The sequence below is a fragment of the Theropithecus gelada genome, chromosome 19 (assembly GCF_003255815.1).
Source record: "Theropithecus gelada isolate Dixy chromosome 19, Tgel_1.0, whole genome shotgun sequence".
Classification (NCBI taxonomy): domain Eukaryota; kingdom Metazoa; phylum Chordata; class Mammalia; order Primates; family Cercopithecidae; genus Theropithecus; species Theropithecus gelada.
In genome coordinates, this window is record NC_037687.1 from 33,371,335 (window position 1) to 33,387,370 (window position 16,036).

Genomic DNA, 16,036 nt, shown 5'->3' on the forward strand with positions numbered 1-16,036 from the left:
GTCAGCTAAAGCGTTTCCCCAACACCAAGACTGCTTGGTTCATAGAGGGTGCTTTTACGTACACGGCTCTGTCAGAAGTGTCATGGCAACCCTGTTAGGTACATAGTCTGATAAGGCTGAGAGGGAGCTTAGTATCATGATTTAGAGCAGTGCTGTCCAGTATGGTAACCACCAGCCCATGCAGCTATGTCGATTTACATGCATTATAATTACATAAAATTAAAACTTCATTTCCTTAGTTGCATTCGCGTCACCTCAAGTGCTCAGCGCCACATGTGGCTAGTGGCTACCATTCTGGGTAGCCCGGATATAGTACATTCCTATCACTGCAGAAAGTTCTATTCGACAGGGCTGGTTTACAGCATGCACTGCAGATTCAAATACACAGCTTCGAATCCCAATCCTGCCAATTACTAGTGGTGTGATTTTGAGTTGACCTTATGCTTTTAGATCTCACTTTTTTCATCTATAAAATGAAGCTAGTAACAGTTGCCATCTCATAGTGTTGTAGGAGTTATTACAGGCAAAGGCCCTTAGAAGAGCACCTGGGATGTAGCCAATGCTAGGAAAAGTATCAGCTGTTGCTGTCACACCTCCATTTTTACTCCTTGAGAAATTAAAGTCCAAAGAAAAGAAATCCTTGTCCTAGTGCACAGAGCCCGGAGGTGGAGGGAGCTGAGCTTTGATCCCATACCTTTATGATTTCAGAGCCTGGCTAAATCTGATGACACTTTTCAGGTCCCTTCTGGGAAAATCCCTTACACTTCTGACCCATTGCTCCCTTATCTGTTCAGCGGGGGACAGAAGACTCCAAGGGGTCCTCTATCCAGGATAGACATGAAGGAGCTGACTGGAGAGCCAGCCAGAGCCCAGGACATGGGTTGTCTATTCTAGGGCCTAGCCAGTGGCTTGGGACTCCTTGGAGGTTGGGAAGCCAGGCTGCCTAGGACACAGAAGCATTGGCGTGGCTGAGCAGGTCATGCCAGCTGCAGCCGAGATCCCTTGTGTGGGCGCTACCTCGTGGGTGTAATGGCCACTGCGGCAGGGACAGAATGCTCATCCCTCCCACCTGATCGAGCTCTGGGATTGCCTCAGGAACTGCACAGAGGGGTTGAACTATTTCCATTAATTTCTTGGTAGAAGCCTCAGATGCTGCTGCTGCCGCTGGTTTAATTTTTAAATGTAGTTACTTTCAATATGCGCAGTCCCTATGCTTGTACTGTTTCGTTTTGTTTTGGTGACATGGGATTTTTTAAATTGCTATTTTTAGAGCTTTTAACACATTTTTCTACATTTAAAAATTTTTAAATTGAGGTAAAATTCCTATGATGTAAAATTAACCATTTCAAGTGTACAATTCAGGGGCCTTCAGTGCATTCTCAATGTTGTTCCACTGTCACCTATATCTAGTTCTAGAACATTTTCCTTACTCCTCACTCCATCTTAGTAAGCAGCCATTCCTCTTTCCCTCCCCATTCCTAGTCCCCGGCAACCACTATCTACTTTCTGTCTCTAAGGGTTTACCTGTTCTGGATATTACATATCAATGGAATCATAGACTAGGTGGTCTTTGTGTCTGGCTGCTTTTACTTAGCATAATGTTTTCAAGGTTCACCCATGTTCCAGCATGTATCAGTACTTGATTTCTTTTTACAGTTGAATAATATCCTATTATATGGCTATACCGCACTTCACCCATTAATCTGTTGATGGACATTCCAATCATTTCCATATTTTGACTCCAGTGGATAGCGTTGCTGTGAACATTCATGTGTAAACATTTGTTTAATTACCTGTTTTGAATCCTTTTGGGTACATTACCTAGGAGCGGACTTTCAGGGTTATACGGTAGCCTATACTTAACTTTTTGAGAAACTGCCAAACTATTTTCTACAGTGGCTATACCAATTTACATTTCTACTAGCGATGGATAAGAGCTCTAATTTCTCCACATCCTCTCAATATACTTTAAAAAATTCACAATGATACGGCATAATAATATAATCATTAACAAATGTTGCTGTCATTAATAGGAGGAGACCGAGGCTCAGGCATACAGTCCATTGAGCAAGTTCATGCATCTGTGTGGCGGGCAGAACAACTGTCCCTGAAGATACCCACATCTAACTTCTGGAACCTGGGAGTGTGTTACTCTCAGACGTGATAAAAATAAGATTGTTAATCAGCTGACCTTGTGGGGAGATGATCCTGGATTACTGGGGCAGGTCCAACGTAATCACAAAGGATCTTGTCAGTGAAAGAGGGAGGGAAATGGGTAACAGAGGGAGACAGAATGATGAAAGCGGGGAATCAGAGCAATGTACGGCGAGAAAGATTTGACCGACCATCGCTGGCCTGAAAATGGGAGAGGGCTGGACAGAGATTTGAAGATGCCGTGCTGTTGCTTTGGAAAACGAAAGAAGCGGACCAGGCGTCAGGAATGCGGGCAGCCTGTAGAAGCTGCAGAAGGCAGGGAAACAAATTCCTCCTAGAGCCTGCAGAAGGAACGTAGCTTTACCAACGCTTTGCGCTCGGTCCCCGCTTCAGACTTCTCAATGCCAGAGCTGTATGATAATAAATTTACGTCGTTTTAAGTCACAAAATTGATGGTAATTCATTATGGTAGCAAGAAGAAACTCACGCTGGCTACCGTGTGGTGGGGCAGGGATTGGCATCCACACTGGATTGACTCAGTGTCTGTGATTCCAACCGACTGACTGTCCGTGACTATAACGACCAGGTTTTTTGCCGTCTCCAGGTCCAGCACCACTTCCCACTCCACATAGACATAAGTGGATCTCACAGACATCACGTTGGGTTTAAAAAAAAAAAAAAAAAAAAAGACCCCAGCACTATGGGAGGCCGAAGTGGGCGGATCACGAGATCAGAAGTTCGAGACCAGCCTGGCCAACATGGTGAAACCCCGTCTCTACTAAAAATACAAAAATTAGCCGCGTGTGGTGGTGCGTGCCTGTAATCCCAGCTACTCGGGAGGCTGAGGCAGGAGAATCGTTTGAACCCGGGAGGTGGAGAGTTGTAGTGAGTTGAAATTGTGCCACTGCACTCCAGCCTGGGCAACAGGGCGAGACCCCTCTCAATACATAAATAAATAAATGGCAAGTTGTGCAAGAAAGATTCAGTGAAACACCAGTTAGAATGAACGTAAAAACACAAAAAATGGTATTACACAGGTGTATTGGAGCCAGCTTATCATGAGGGTCAATTGTTACGTTTTCAGTTTTCTACATTTAAAACATTTTTAGACTGAGGTAAAATTCCTCAGTTTAGCTGTTTGCCTAACATAGCCCAATACTCAAAACTAAATTGTATAAACTTGAACATAAATAAGTTATAATAAAAATAAAGTAAGGAGCACTAAAAGCTCATCACTTCCTACGTGTGGCTCCCAAAACATGGTGGTGGTGGTGGTTGGTGTGCGGTGGGTGGAGCAGGTGCTACTGTGTAATGGATAGGGACCAGAGATATTGCTAAATATCCCACAAAGTGTAAGACAGCCTCCACCACAGAAACGATCTGGTCCTATATGTCAGCTGTGCCAACATTGAGACATCCCGATCTTTCCTAAAGCATGAATTCCTCATGAGTGAGGCCAGTATCTGACTCATCTCTGTCCCCAAATCACAGTCTGGCAGAGAGGATATTGCTAAAGAACATTAATGATGCTCTGCATCCCAGGCATTTGTTGCACTTAAACCCTAGTGTTATGAGTTACGGACTATGATTATATTTGATAAAGGAAAGAAACAGCTGTGCTGGTAATGAGGCTGCTAAGGAAGGATGGAAAATCGAAACGTAGGACTAATCAGAAAAATCCAAATATGCTCCCCCAACCAATCATGATAGCCTCTAATTAGCCACTGCCAGCTTCCTTATGTCAACGGCCTCCAATCAGGCACTCCTGAAGCCTTCCCTTTCTTTCACTATAAGCTTTCCCACTACCCTGCCTGCCTTTGAGTCTGTGGCAAACACAAATGGTGTCAGTTGACTCCCTTATTATGGCAAGCTCTGAATTAACAGCCTTTGCTTGTTTTCATTGGGTGGTCTTTATTTCCACATAGCACAGGGTGTGAAAAGCCTTCTGCACGTTGCACGCCTTGTTTCTTCTCCTCGTTATAACAAATCCTGTGGTGTCACATTTTCCCAGTGATGAGTTGCCAGGACCATGCGCTCACAAAGGAGGGGAGCTGTGGAATATGGCAAATGGCCAACAAGAACTCTCCCCTGCAGCCTACTCTGAAGGATCGCTGAGGTGTCCCCTGATGTACATGAGATGGTCCAGCTCGTACTAGGGATTGAAACATAGATAGTACCAGAGATGGCAGCAGGACAGAGACCCCTGCAAGAGTGGACATCCCTCCACACCTGGAACTCTTTCCTTCCAGGAGACCACACACAATCCTCTGTTTCTATCAGGCTTGACGGAAGTACCATAGAAGCCTTCAGAGCTGAGACAGACCAGCAGTCTCTACACTCTACCTTTATCCCAGGAGTCCAGGGGGATTCTGGGTCAAGTTCACATCCCCGGCAACAGCCAAAGCTCTTGACCGTCCAAGCAATTTCTAAGAATTACCAGTGGAAACAGTTCCCTGTGGCTGCTACGAAAAATTATTACAAACTTAATGGCTACAACAATACAAATTTACTATCATACAGCCGTGATATGACAGTATCCCATGAGATTGGAAATACCATTATTCCAATTTTATAGATGAAGAAAATGAAGCACACAGTGGTTAAGTAACTTGCTTAGGGTACATAAGCTAGTAAGTACTAGAGATAAATATAAATGTAGACATCTTTGCAAAGGAATGTACACAAAAATGTAAAAACAATACTTAGGTCTGAGTAGAAATACGATAGATGTTGTTTGCTTGCCTTGTTGTTTTTCTGAAATTTACAGTGTGTCTAGGACTGCGGTCCACAAACCTTTTCTATAAAGGGCCAGACAGTAAATATTTTAGGCTTTTCGGCCCAGATGGTCTCTGTCACAACTACAAAACTCAGCCTTGTAGCCTGAAAGCAGCTGTAGACAATATATAGTGAAATGGCATGGTTGTGTTCCAATAACACTTTATTCGTGGACACTGGAATTCACATTCTATGTAATTTTCATGTCATGAAATATTTTCTTTCGTCTTTCCCCTCCAACCATTAAAAAATGTAACAATTACTCTTAGCTCATAGACCCTACAAAAACAGGAGGAAGGCAGATCTGGCCAGCAGATCATAGGATGACAAGCATCACACTCAGTACGAAACTGTTCTAAAATATTGCTTTAAGATGAAAAAGCAGATACAGTTCTTTGGTCAGCAGTTGGTGGCGTGGGCACAGGTCTGGAGACCTGCCAGCCTCCAGGCAGGCTAGAGGGCAGGTGTGGGCAGTTAGTTTTGTCCCTGGAGCCTGGGAAGACGGTGGGTGACCAGACAGTCCTGTCTATCCTGAGAGGAGAACATTCAGCTCAAATCCCAGCCCCACTATGCACAGATCAGAGCCATTTCTGAAAATGTCGCTGCTGATTCTGCTTTTCCTGGGATGGGCAGAAGCCTGTACTCCTCGTGAAGGTAATGCTTCCAGCCACGCCTTGTGTCCCCTGTGTACTTTCTTACAACTGGGGAGGTTCTCGTGGGCTGGATTCAGAGAGAAGCTCCTGAAGTCTAACGGACTTCTTGCTTCCCATTTAGACATTCACATTCCCCTTGATGGACACGGTGGGGTGACTGAGTCTAGGTTGCTAGCCCCTGCCCTTGGAGATACGCTTGTGTCTGCATCCTGGTTTCTATCACTGATTCTTTGTGCCTTTGGGGATACATTGCTTCTGCAAGCCTTGCTGTCCTCATCTGACCAACGGGGCTCACAAGAATCCCCAGTTCATGGGACAGTTGTATGTCATTGACGAGCTTATGTTGTGCAGTGCCTGGAAGTCAACATTACTGTAGTCAGATAATTCTAGTGAGACTCCAGACCTTTGCAACGTAAAGACACCAAAGAGTATACTGGGAAGAGGACTTGGGTCTTGCTACAACTCTGAAGACAGAAATAGTTCTGTCTTCATGGAATTCTCATGCTAAACAAACACATTCTAGTGTGGGGATTCAGAGATGGCCTCTCTGGAAGAGTCACATTTGAGGTAAGGAATAGGAGATGGCCAGCTGAAGAGTCAGGAGAGACTATTCCAGGCAGAGACCTGAATATGCAAAGGTCCTGGGGCAGAAGGCATGGAGTCCCTTCCTCAGAGAGAGGCCGGTGTGTCAGGAACTTGGTAGACAGAAGTAGCGGCTTGGCGGTGGGACTGTTAACAAGTAAGAAGAGAGAGGAGGCAGGAAACAGAATAGACAGGGGCAGGTGGGTCGCAGGAAAAATTCTGGAGAGTATCCTAGTGAAAAGGGAGCTGTTAAAGGGTTTTCAGCAAAGGAGCACCATATTTAGGAGTGTGTGTGTATGTGTATGTGTCTGTGTGTGTGTGTTTGAACAATCTGTCTTGCCCCTCAGGAAAGAATGGATTAGGCGGGAATCAGAGTAGGGGCAAACACACAAGTTAGAACATGTTTTGGTCATCAGGGTGAAGATGGGGATACGCAGAAGGTTATGAGACATTGAGGAAAGAGCTCACAGGATTGACTGATGGGTCAGATGCTGGTGGCCGGGGAAAGAGAAGCGTGCAGAAAGGCTCTTTTTACACATACATGTATTTGCAACTGGCTGCCCTTAACTGAGATGAGAAAACTCTGTAGAGGCCGGGCGCGGTGGCTCACACCTGTAATCCCAGCACTTTGGGAAGCCAAGGCGGCTGGATTATTTGAGATCAGAAGCTCAAGACCAGCCTGGCCAACATGGTGAAACCCTATCTCTGTTAAAAGTACAAAAATTAGCCGGGCATGGTAGTGGAAGCCTGTAATCCCAGCTACTCAGGAAGCTGAGGCAGGAGAATCGCTTGAACTCAGGAGGTGGAGGTTGCAGTGAGCTGAGATCCTGCCATTGTACTCCAGCCTGGGCAACAGAGCAATACTCTGTATGTTTCAAAAAGAAAAAAGAAGGCCGGGCGCGGTGGCTCAAGCCTGTAATCCCAGCACTTTGGGAGGCCGAGACGGGCGGATCACGAGGTCAGGAGATCGAGACCACCCTGGCTAACACGGTGAAACCCCGTCTCTACTAAAAAATACAAAAACTAGCCGGGCGAGGTGGCGGGCGCCTGTAGTCCCAGCTACTCGGGAGGCTGAGGCAGGAGAATGGCGTGAACCCGGGAGGCGGAGCTTGCAGTGAGCTGAGATCCGGCCACTGCACTCCAGCCTGGGCGACAGAGCCAGACTCAGTCTCAAAAAAAAAAAAAAAGAAAAAGAAAAAAAAAAGAAAAGTCTGTAGGGGAACACGTTTTAAAAAAAATTTATTTTGAAGTTATAGAAAAGTCACAAAAATTGAGTTTCTGAATATTCTTCACCCAGTTATCTCAGCTATTAACATCTTACCTAACCATAGCACAAGGATCAGAAGCAAGACCCAACACTAGAACAAAACTATTGAAGAAATTACAGAGCTCATTCAAATTTTACTAATTTTTCTACTAATAGAAAAACTATTCCATTTGAGGATCCAATCCAGGATCCCACCTCACATTTTACATTAAAAAAAAATTTTTTTTTTTGGCCTAAAATCTAGTTCGTGCTCAACCACGCTGCATTTCGTTATCCCATCTCCTTTAGTCTTGTGATTTGTCCTTAGAACAAATGTGATTGAACCTCCTCAATCTTTGTCTTTTCATGACCCCGAAACATTTGAAGAGCTCTGCTCACTTGTTTTGCAGAATGTCTCTCAATTTGGGTTCGTCTGAAGCTTTCTCATGACTGCATTGAGACTACGCCTTCGGGGCAGGAATTTGGCAGAAGTGGTCTCATACCCTTCCCAGAGAACTGTATCAGGGATCCCATGATGTTGACGTGCCTTATTACATGGTGTTAACTTTAGTCACTCGGCTAAGATGATGTCTGCCAGGTTTCTCCACTGTTAAGTTACTATTTTCCCCCTTTGTAATTAATAAATATGCTGGGGGAGAAATGTTAAGGCTGTGCAAATACCGTTTCTCCTCCAGTGTTTGCCCGTTAATTTTAGCCTCCATCTGTGGCTCTTGCTTGCAGAAATGACTGCTACGGTGTTTCTCCAATAGTGATTTTCTATTCCGCTTATTCCTTCTACATATATTCAATGGGATTTCCCTGTAAGGAAAAGCTGACTTTTCTTCCCTGTTTATTTATTCAAGTACTGTATTTATTTATATCAGTGTGAACGCAGAGAGATTGATCGTATTGGTTGGGTGCAGTGGCTCAAGCCTTTAATCCCAGCACTTTGGGAGGCCAAGGCAAGAGGATCACTTGAGGCCAGGAGTTTGAGACCAGCCTGGGCAACATAGTGAGACTCATCTCTACAAAAAAATAATAAGAATAACAAGTATTGCATTAGCAGATTATTTTTTGATGGATAGGAGTGTGATGACCACAGATTCTTTCCTGAACAGGCTAAGCCTGAAGTACCTGTAAGACGTTTGGGACATTCATAGATAGCAAGTTCTGTGAGAACAGAGTTTGGGATGTCTAGTGTACTCTTATATCAGAATTTCTCTTTCCAATCAGCCTTACAAACACCTACAGAGCAGGAGCTGAATCTGATTTATCTGTGTCTCCAGCACCAAAACATAGGCCAATGCCCAGATCATGTACCATGTAAACGTTGATTGGATGGATGATGAATGAATGGATGTATCGATGGATGGATGGGCTGACAGATAGGCCCCAGTAGCTTTATTGAGAGCAGTGAGTGGGTCAGCTGGTCTCCAGGGACACTTCTATCTCTGGTCTTCTTGGTTATTGCACTGATCTGAGTCTAATGCTGATTTCTCTCTCTGCTCCCTGCTCCCTGATCCTGTTGTGAACCGGCTGGCTGATGCTTTTGTCTCCAGTTGCAACTAAAGAAAAAAGTAAGAACTGTGGAACCCCCAAGTCTGTATTTTCATAGCTACCTCCCCTAAAATTCTTCTGGATCTTGCGACCTCTCTGGCAATTCTGGGGAAGGGTGGGACTTGGATCTGGTGCACGGACTCGCCGTGGGGTCTGGGAGTGACTCGGAAAAGCAAACCACCTTTCTGTTGTGGTCTTATGGTGATGCTCACAACTAAAAGAGCAGCCCTCCTTCACTGCTTTGTCTGGGGAAGAGAGGCTCGCTGGGAAAATGAAGAGCATTTATCAGGGAAGAGAGATGTCAGGCAGATCTCCAATAGAATAACACCTTGACTTATGTATAACACCAGCTGGTGGTTTGCAAACTTCACGGTCTTAGGGCCTCTGAACATGCTAAAAAAATTACTGAGGATCTAAAGAGTTCTTCCCCCCCCCCCCCCCCAGCGAGGGTTTTATTTATTTATTTATTTATTTATTTATTTACTTTTGAGACGAGCCTCGCTCTGTTGTCCAGGCTGGAGGGTAGTGGCGCGATCTGCGTTCACTGCAACCTCCACCTCCCGGGTTCCAGCGATTCTCCTCCCTCAGCCTCCTGAGTAGCTGGGACTACAGGCTGCGTGCCACCATGCCCGGCTAATTTTGTATTTTTAGTAGAGACAGGGTTTCACCATGTTGGTCAGGCTGGTCTTGAACTCCTAACCTCAGGTGATCTGCCTGCCTCAGCCTCCCAAAGTGCTGGGATTACATGCGTGAGCCACTGTGCCTGGCCAAAGGTGTCAGTAAAATATCTTTATTGATATTTACCTTATTATAAATTCAAGGATTTTTAACTTAAAATATTTATATTTACAAATACTATAAATATTTACAAATATTTATATTTACAAAAAATATTTGTATTCACAAATAAGCACATAAAAAGATGCTCAACCTTATTAGCCATTAGGAAAATGGAAGCCAAAGCCACAATGAGGTACCACTTCACACTAACTAGGGTAGAGAAATTAGATCCCTCATATGCTGCTGGTGGGAATGTGAAATGATACAGCTGCTTTGGAAAACAGTCTGGGTGTTCCTCAAAATGTTAAATGCTGAGTTACTCCGCAATTCTGCTCTAGGTATGTGCTCAAGATAAATGAAACGTAAGTCCACACAAAAACCTGTGCACAAATGTTCACAGCAGCACTATTCCTGAGAGCTAGCAAAGTGGAGGTAATCCTGACGTGCATCAATTAATGAATGGAGAAACAGAACGTGGTCTATGCATACAATGGAATGTTATTCACCCACAAAAAGAAACAAAGTTCTGATGCATTCAACAACGTGTGTGAGCCTTGAAAACATTATTCTCAGTGAAAGATGCCAGTGATAAAAGATCACATATTACCTGATTCTGTTTACTGCATATGAAATATTCAGGATAGGCAAATCCATAGAGATACAATCGACGTTAGTGACTTCCAGGGGGTGAGGGGTGGGGGAATTTAGGGACGATGACTAAGGGGTTCAGGGTTTATTTTGGGGTGATTAGAGGCTCTAAAATTGGTGTAGTGATGGTTGCACAAGTCTGAGTATCACACAAACCATTGAAATGGGTGAATTGCACGGTACGCGAATTATATCTCAGTAAAGCTATTATTAAAATATCTATTACTGCATTTAAAAATAAGGATAATAGACTCAGAAGGAAGGAGGGTGGCAGCGAGGTGAGGGATGAAAACTACCTATTGGGTACAACATACATTACACAGGTGCTGGTGCACTAAAATCCTAGACTTCACTACTACACAATTCATCCATGTCATCAAAAACCACTTGTACCCCTAAAGCTACTGAAATTAAAAATATTTTTAAAATAAGGATAATAAATACACATATTGACATAAATGTTTTAGTGAAATGGCTGTTTCCCAACCAAAAAAGTTTAGTGAGAAGAAAGGTATTATTTTACATTTTTGCAAATTTCTTTGACATCTAGTTTAATAGAAAACAGCTGAATTCTCATTTCTGCTTCAGTCTGTCACAATGTGCTATTTTTTTTTTTTTTAGTTTTATGTATTTATTTATTTTCGAGACATAGTTTTGCTCTGTTGCCCAGGGTGGAGTGCAGTGGCACAGTCTTGGCTCACTGCAACATCTGCCTCCCGGGTTCAAGCAATTATCTTGCCTCAGCCTCCCAAGTAGCTGGGATTACAGGTGCACGCCACTATGCCTGGCTAATTTTTGTATATTTAGGAGAGACAAGGTTTCACCATGTTGGCCAGGCTGGTTTTGAACTCCTGACTTCAGGTGATCTACCCAACTCGGCCTCCCAAAATGCTGGGACTACAAGTGTGAGCCGCCCTGCCCAGCCACAATGTGCTATTTTGGTTGAAGCAAATGAAAATCTAATCTCACACAGATAAGGAGTTGGAAAAGGGAGGATCACGCAGAGCAGTTTTAGGCAGAGTTCTCCAGAGAGACAGAACCATGAAGATATACATATAGATATAGATATAGAGATATATTGATAGAGATATTTGAGAATGAATTTGTTAGGGGAATTAGCTCACTCTGTTGTGGGGTCTGCAAGCTGGAGAACCAGGAGAGCCAGTAGTGTGGCTTAGTCCAAGTCTGAGGGCCTCAGAACCAAGGAAGTTGATGGATGGTTCTAACTAACTCTTAGTCTGAGGCCAATGGCCTGGGAGCTCAGAGGACTGCTGGTTCAAGTCCTAGAATCCCAAAAGCTGGAGTACCTGGAGTTCTGACATCCAAGGCCAGGAGAAGGGCGTCCCGGCTGCAGAAGGGAGAGCAAGAACTGACCCTTACTCCACCTCTTGGCTTCAGCTGGGCCTCCATCCAATTGGATGCTGCTCACCCACCATGAGGGTGGATCTTCCCCACCTAGTCTTCCAACTCACACACCAATATCCTCCAGAAACAGCTTCACAGACACACCTGGGGCAGCCCAAACATTCTAATCAAACGCCAAACCACTCAGGCTTCCCTTTCAGCAGAAGATGGATGGACTCAGTGCCTACCGAAGCAATGAGAATTAATATGTCTTATTGCTATATGGGTACCTCAGTCAAGCTGACACCCCAAGTCAACCATCACATCCCCTGAAAGGGTCTCAGGGACCACCTCCCACCCCCGCCAAGTGGTCTTTGGATGATACTTTGAGAATTTCTGCTCCAAGTCACACGGAAGGGAAAAAGATCTTTTTTTTTCCACCCCTACTAGAACGCAAGACTGTAAGTTCCTAGAGGGCAGGGACTGTACTTTACTCATCTGTTTATTCCTGTAGCCTAGCAAGATTCCTAGTGCTCAGTAGGACTAAATAAATGGAAAGAGGCCTGCAGAATGGAACGCACTGTGAAAACTTAAGTTAATGTTATTATTTCAGATTGAAAGGAGATAAAAGGAACCAATATTAATTAAGCATTTAGCATGTACTGAGAATTTAAAATATGTCATGCAATTTAATTTTCAAAAGAGGAAGTGTCCCATATGGGGTCTGAGATTTCCAAAGCTCTGGACCCTCACACTGGACCATCGTCACGAGAATCACGTGGGAAACTTGAAAAATATTTAGGCCGGGTGCGGTGGCTCAAGCCTGTAATCCCAGCACTTTGGGAGGCCGAGACGGGCGGATCACGAGGTCAGGAGATTGAGACCATCCTGGCTAACACGGTGAAACCCCGTCTCTACTAAAAATACAAAAAAACTAGCCGGGCGAGGTGGCGGGCGCCTGTAGTCCCAGCTACTCGGGAGGCTGAGGCAGGAGAATGGCATAAACCTGGGAGACAGAGCTTGCAGTGAGCTGAGATCCGGCCACTGTACTCCAGCCTGGGTGACAGAGCGAGACTCCGTCTCAAAAAAAAAAAAAAAAAAAAAAAAAAAAAGAAAAATATTTAATCCCCACACCAGACCCCGTGAGCTCAAATGCCTGTAGAGAAGATTTGGGGTTTTTTATACCTAAAAAGCTAGCCTATGCTGGTTCCTTCCTGTCTTCAAAAGCTGAACCTTCTAAGCCTAAACAAATGCAAACATATCATGATCCACAGTTTTTGTTTCAATTTAAAATATTATGCTGTTTTAATTAAAATGTATTGGTTTATGTTACTATTTTATTAACATTTCCATGAACAATTAAAATAGTATTTACATAAACTTTAATTACATTTAAATTACTAATTAAATATTCAATTTAAAACATCATGTTATTTTCATTTAAAACAAGATTTCCGGGGTTCAGACTTCAAGAAGTTCTCAAGGTTATACTAGAAAAAATTCCTTCCCAACCTTTTCACTCATTTCTCTTCCCCAGAAGAATCTGGTATTAACTATTTCTTCCAGATCCTTCCAGAGATATTTTATTCAAGTAGAAACAAATGTGTATTTATATATTCAGTCTTCTTGTTTCTATTTTTACAAAAAAGACAGCGTATTATACACACTGTTCTGTATGCACCTTACTTTTTTCAGCTAATAATACTTCCTGAAGATGACTCTGTGTCATTTTATAAGGAGCATCCTCAACCTCCTATTCATACGTTTTTGGCTGAATAATAGTCCTTGTATGGAAGTCCACAATTTGTTTGACCAGTCACATACTAATGGCCACTCAGGTTGTTTTCAGCAGTTTGCTCTTTTAAACAATGCTTCAAAGAAAAATTCAGCTTACATTAAATGAGACATATAGGATATATATCAGTGTAGATCTATATATTTATATCTGTAGGATTATACATGGAAATGTGTAGAATTATATCTACATACAGATATATATTTATCATCCAGATATAACTACTGTCTTAGTCTGTTTTGGGCTGCCATAACAGAATACCTGAGACTGGATAACTTATAATGAATAGAAATTTATTGGCTCATGTTTCTGGAGGCTGGGAAGTCCAAGATTGAGGGGTTGGCATCTTGTGAGAGCCTTCTTGTTGTGTCATCCTATGATGGAAGGACAGAGAGAGAGAGAGAGACAGAAACAGAGACAGAGAGCTTAAAGCTTCAAGCCCTTTTATAAACAGCATTAATCTATTCATGAAAGTTGAGCGCTTGTGACCTAAATACTTCCCAGTAGGCCCCACCTCTCAACACTGTTGCATTTGGGATTAAGTTTCCAACACATGCTATTTGGGGGACACTCAAACCTTTACACATGCACACTTGACCCTTGAACAAAGTGAGAGTTAGGGACACCAACCTCCAGTGCAGTTGAAAATTCACGTATCACTTTTGACTTCCCCAAAACTTAACTACAAATAGCCTACTTTTGACCAGACGACTTACCAACAACATAAAACAGTAGATTAACACATATTTTGTATGTTACATACATTACTATGCTGATTCTAGCATAGTATATATACTATGTTAGAAAAAAGAAAATGTTATTAGGAAAGAGAAAATATGTTTACCCTTCATTAAGGGGAAGTGGGTCACTGTCAAGGTCTTCATCCTTGTCATCTTCACAATGAGTAGGCTGAGCAGGAGGAGGAAGGGGAGGGGTTGGTCTTTCTGTCTCGGGTGGCAGAGGCAGAAGAAAATCCACATCTAAGTGGATAAGTGTAAGTGTAACTGTGTAGTTCAAACCTGTATTGTTCAAGGGTCCATGGTGTGTGTGCATACGTACACATACACATTTATGTGTTTATGTAAATATATATATATAAGATCAATTTCTGAAACTGCAAAGTTAAAGAAGGGTTTCCAACACTCGTGCCACTGCAATGCTACCGCTGTACTGATCTTTGTCAAATGGATGTGACAAACTACATAAAAATAGTGTCCCATATAAAGATCGCACTCCATATAACAACAGGCAAATAAATGTTCCATGAAGGAATAAAGAAATGCATGTAAAAATTAACAGAGATGGGTTATGTTAATATTAATTCTACTCTCTTCTTTGCATTTTCCATGTTGATTCACTGGCTCCTGGCTCTGCTGCCCCTTCCAGTCAACTGTAAGTCGTATCTCCTTCTCCCTACATAAATGGGGAGCCCTTCAACCTAGAGAAGGAAGCGAATGAAAGAGAGAGGCAAAACTGCTGACTATCACATTCAACCGGGGGCAGATCCAGAGGCCCTCAATTCAAACATGACCTCTTCACCCAGAACCTTCAGACTGCAGGGGGTAGGAAGGGTGCAACTGGATGGACTTCGAGGAAGCCGACAAGCCTCTATCATCGGGTCTAAAACTGGGTGTGCTGTCAGAGAGAAAGAGAAAGAGAACACCTGTGTGGTGTTCTGGGAAATAGCTTTGGTCCGATTTTCAGTAGGATCAATGGCCCACCATAATCTAGGAGCCTTTGCTCTAGAACGCACACCTGGGTTAGACTGTGTGTTATTCATTGGTGGGTTTTAGATGAGAAAAATATGGTGCGGGGTGGGTAAGACGTCTTCCTTTCCCAGAATTAACATCCAGTCTCCGGCTGAGAACTAGAGATTACACCTGGTTGTTATGGAGGCCCTCCTTATGCTAGAAATTCAGGTGGAGAAGGGAGGGTCTGGATCCCCCCAGGCCACTGGTAATCCTGAAGTTTCTGACTTCAGGGTAAATGTGCCTCCAAAGGGGTCCAATGCACTTAGAATGAATTGCAGCTCCCCACTCTGGTTCCCTAACCTATCTCAGGACCTATGGGGTGCAATGAGGTACCAAGGATGACTTAATTCCTTTCACATTCTCTCTGAACCTACATTGGCAACATGGTTCCCACGGGCTGCCATCGGTCCTGCCCTTCCTGCTGCTTGCATGTCAACAGTGCTGAAAGGTAAGCTTTTCGTTCCTTCTCTTTCCCTTTGGGTTCTGTTTGCCTTTGTCCAAAAGGGATCATTGCTGCTGAACTTCGACTGATGTTTCTTCTCTGGTCTGTTCACAGCTTAGCCTCTAATAGAGGAACTAGTGAAACCAAGTGTGGAATTCTCCTTTGATGAACAACAAAAAACCCTTTTACTACTCTCCCCGCCAAAGTCAGTTGCCCAGAAATTGAGCACTCTTTCATGGTCCAAGCTTCAGGAAGGTCCACACATGGCTCAAGGAAAGCTATTAGGTCTGAGAGCTCAATTCAGGTCTA

The 16,036-nt window shown here is 43.5% G+C and overlaps 1 protein-coding gene across 1 annotated transcript in view; it reads left to right on the top strand.

Moving 5' to 3' along the window:
- The first annotated feature begins 5,432 nt into the window (after positions 1-5,432).
- The window catches only part of EDDM13 (epididymal protein 13), a 38,176-nt gene continuing 27,572 nt past the window's right edge, over positions 5,433-16,036 (top strand). The window contains exons 1-4 of the mRNA XM_025369111.1: positions 5,433-5,583; positions 8,970-8,987; positions 14,921-14,926; positions 15,725-15,733. Coding sequence (XP_025224896.1) covers positions 5,499-5,583; positions 8,970-8,987; positions 14,921-14,926; positions 15,725-15,733 — 118 coding nt within the window. The 5' untranslated portion in view covers positions 5,433-5,498. The remainder of the gene's footprint in view (positions 5,584-8,969; positions 8,988-14,920; positions 14,927-15,724; positions 15,734-16,036) is intronic.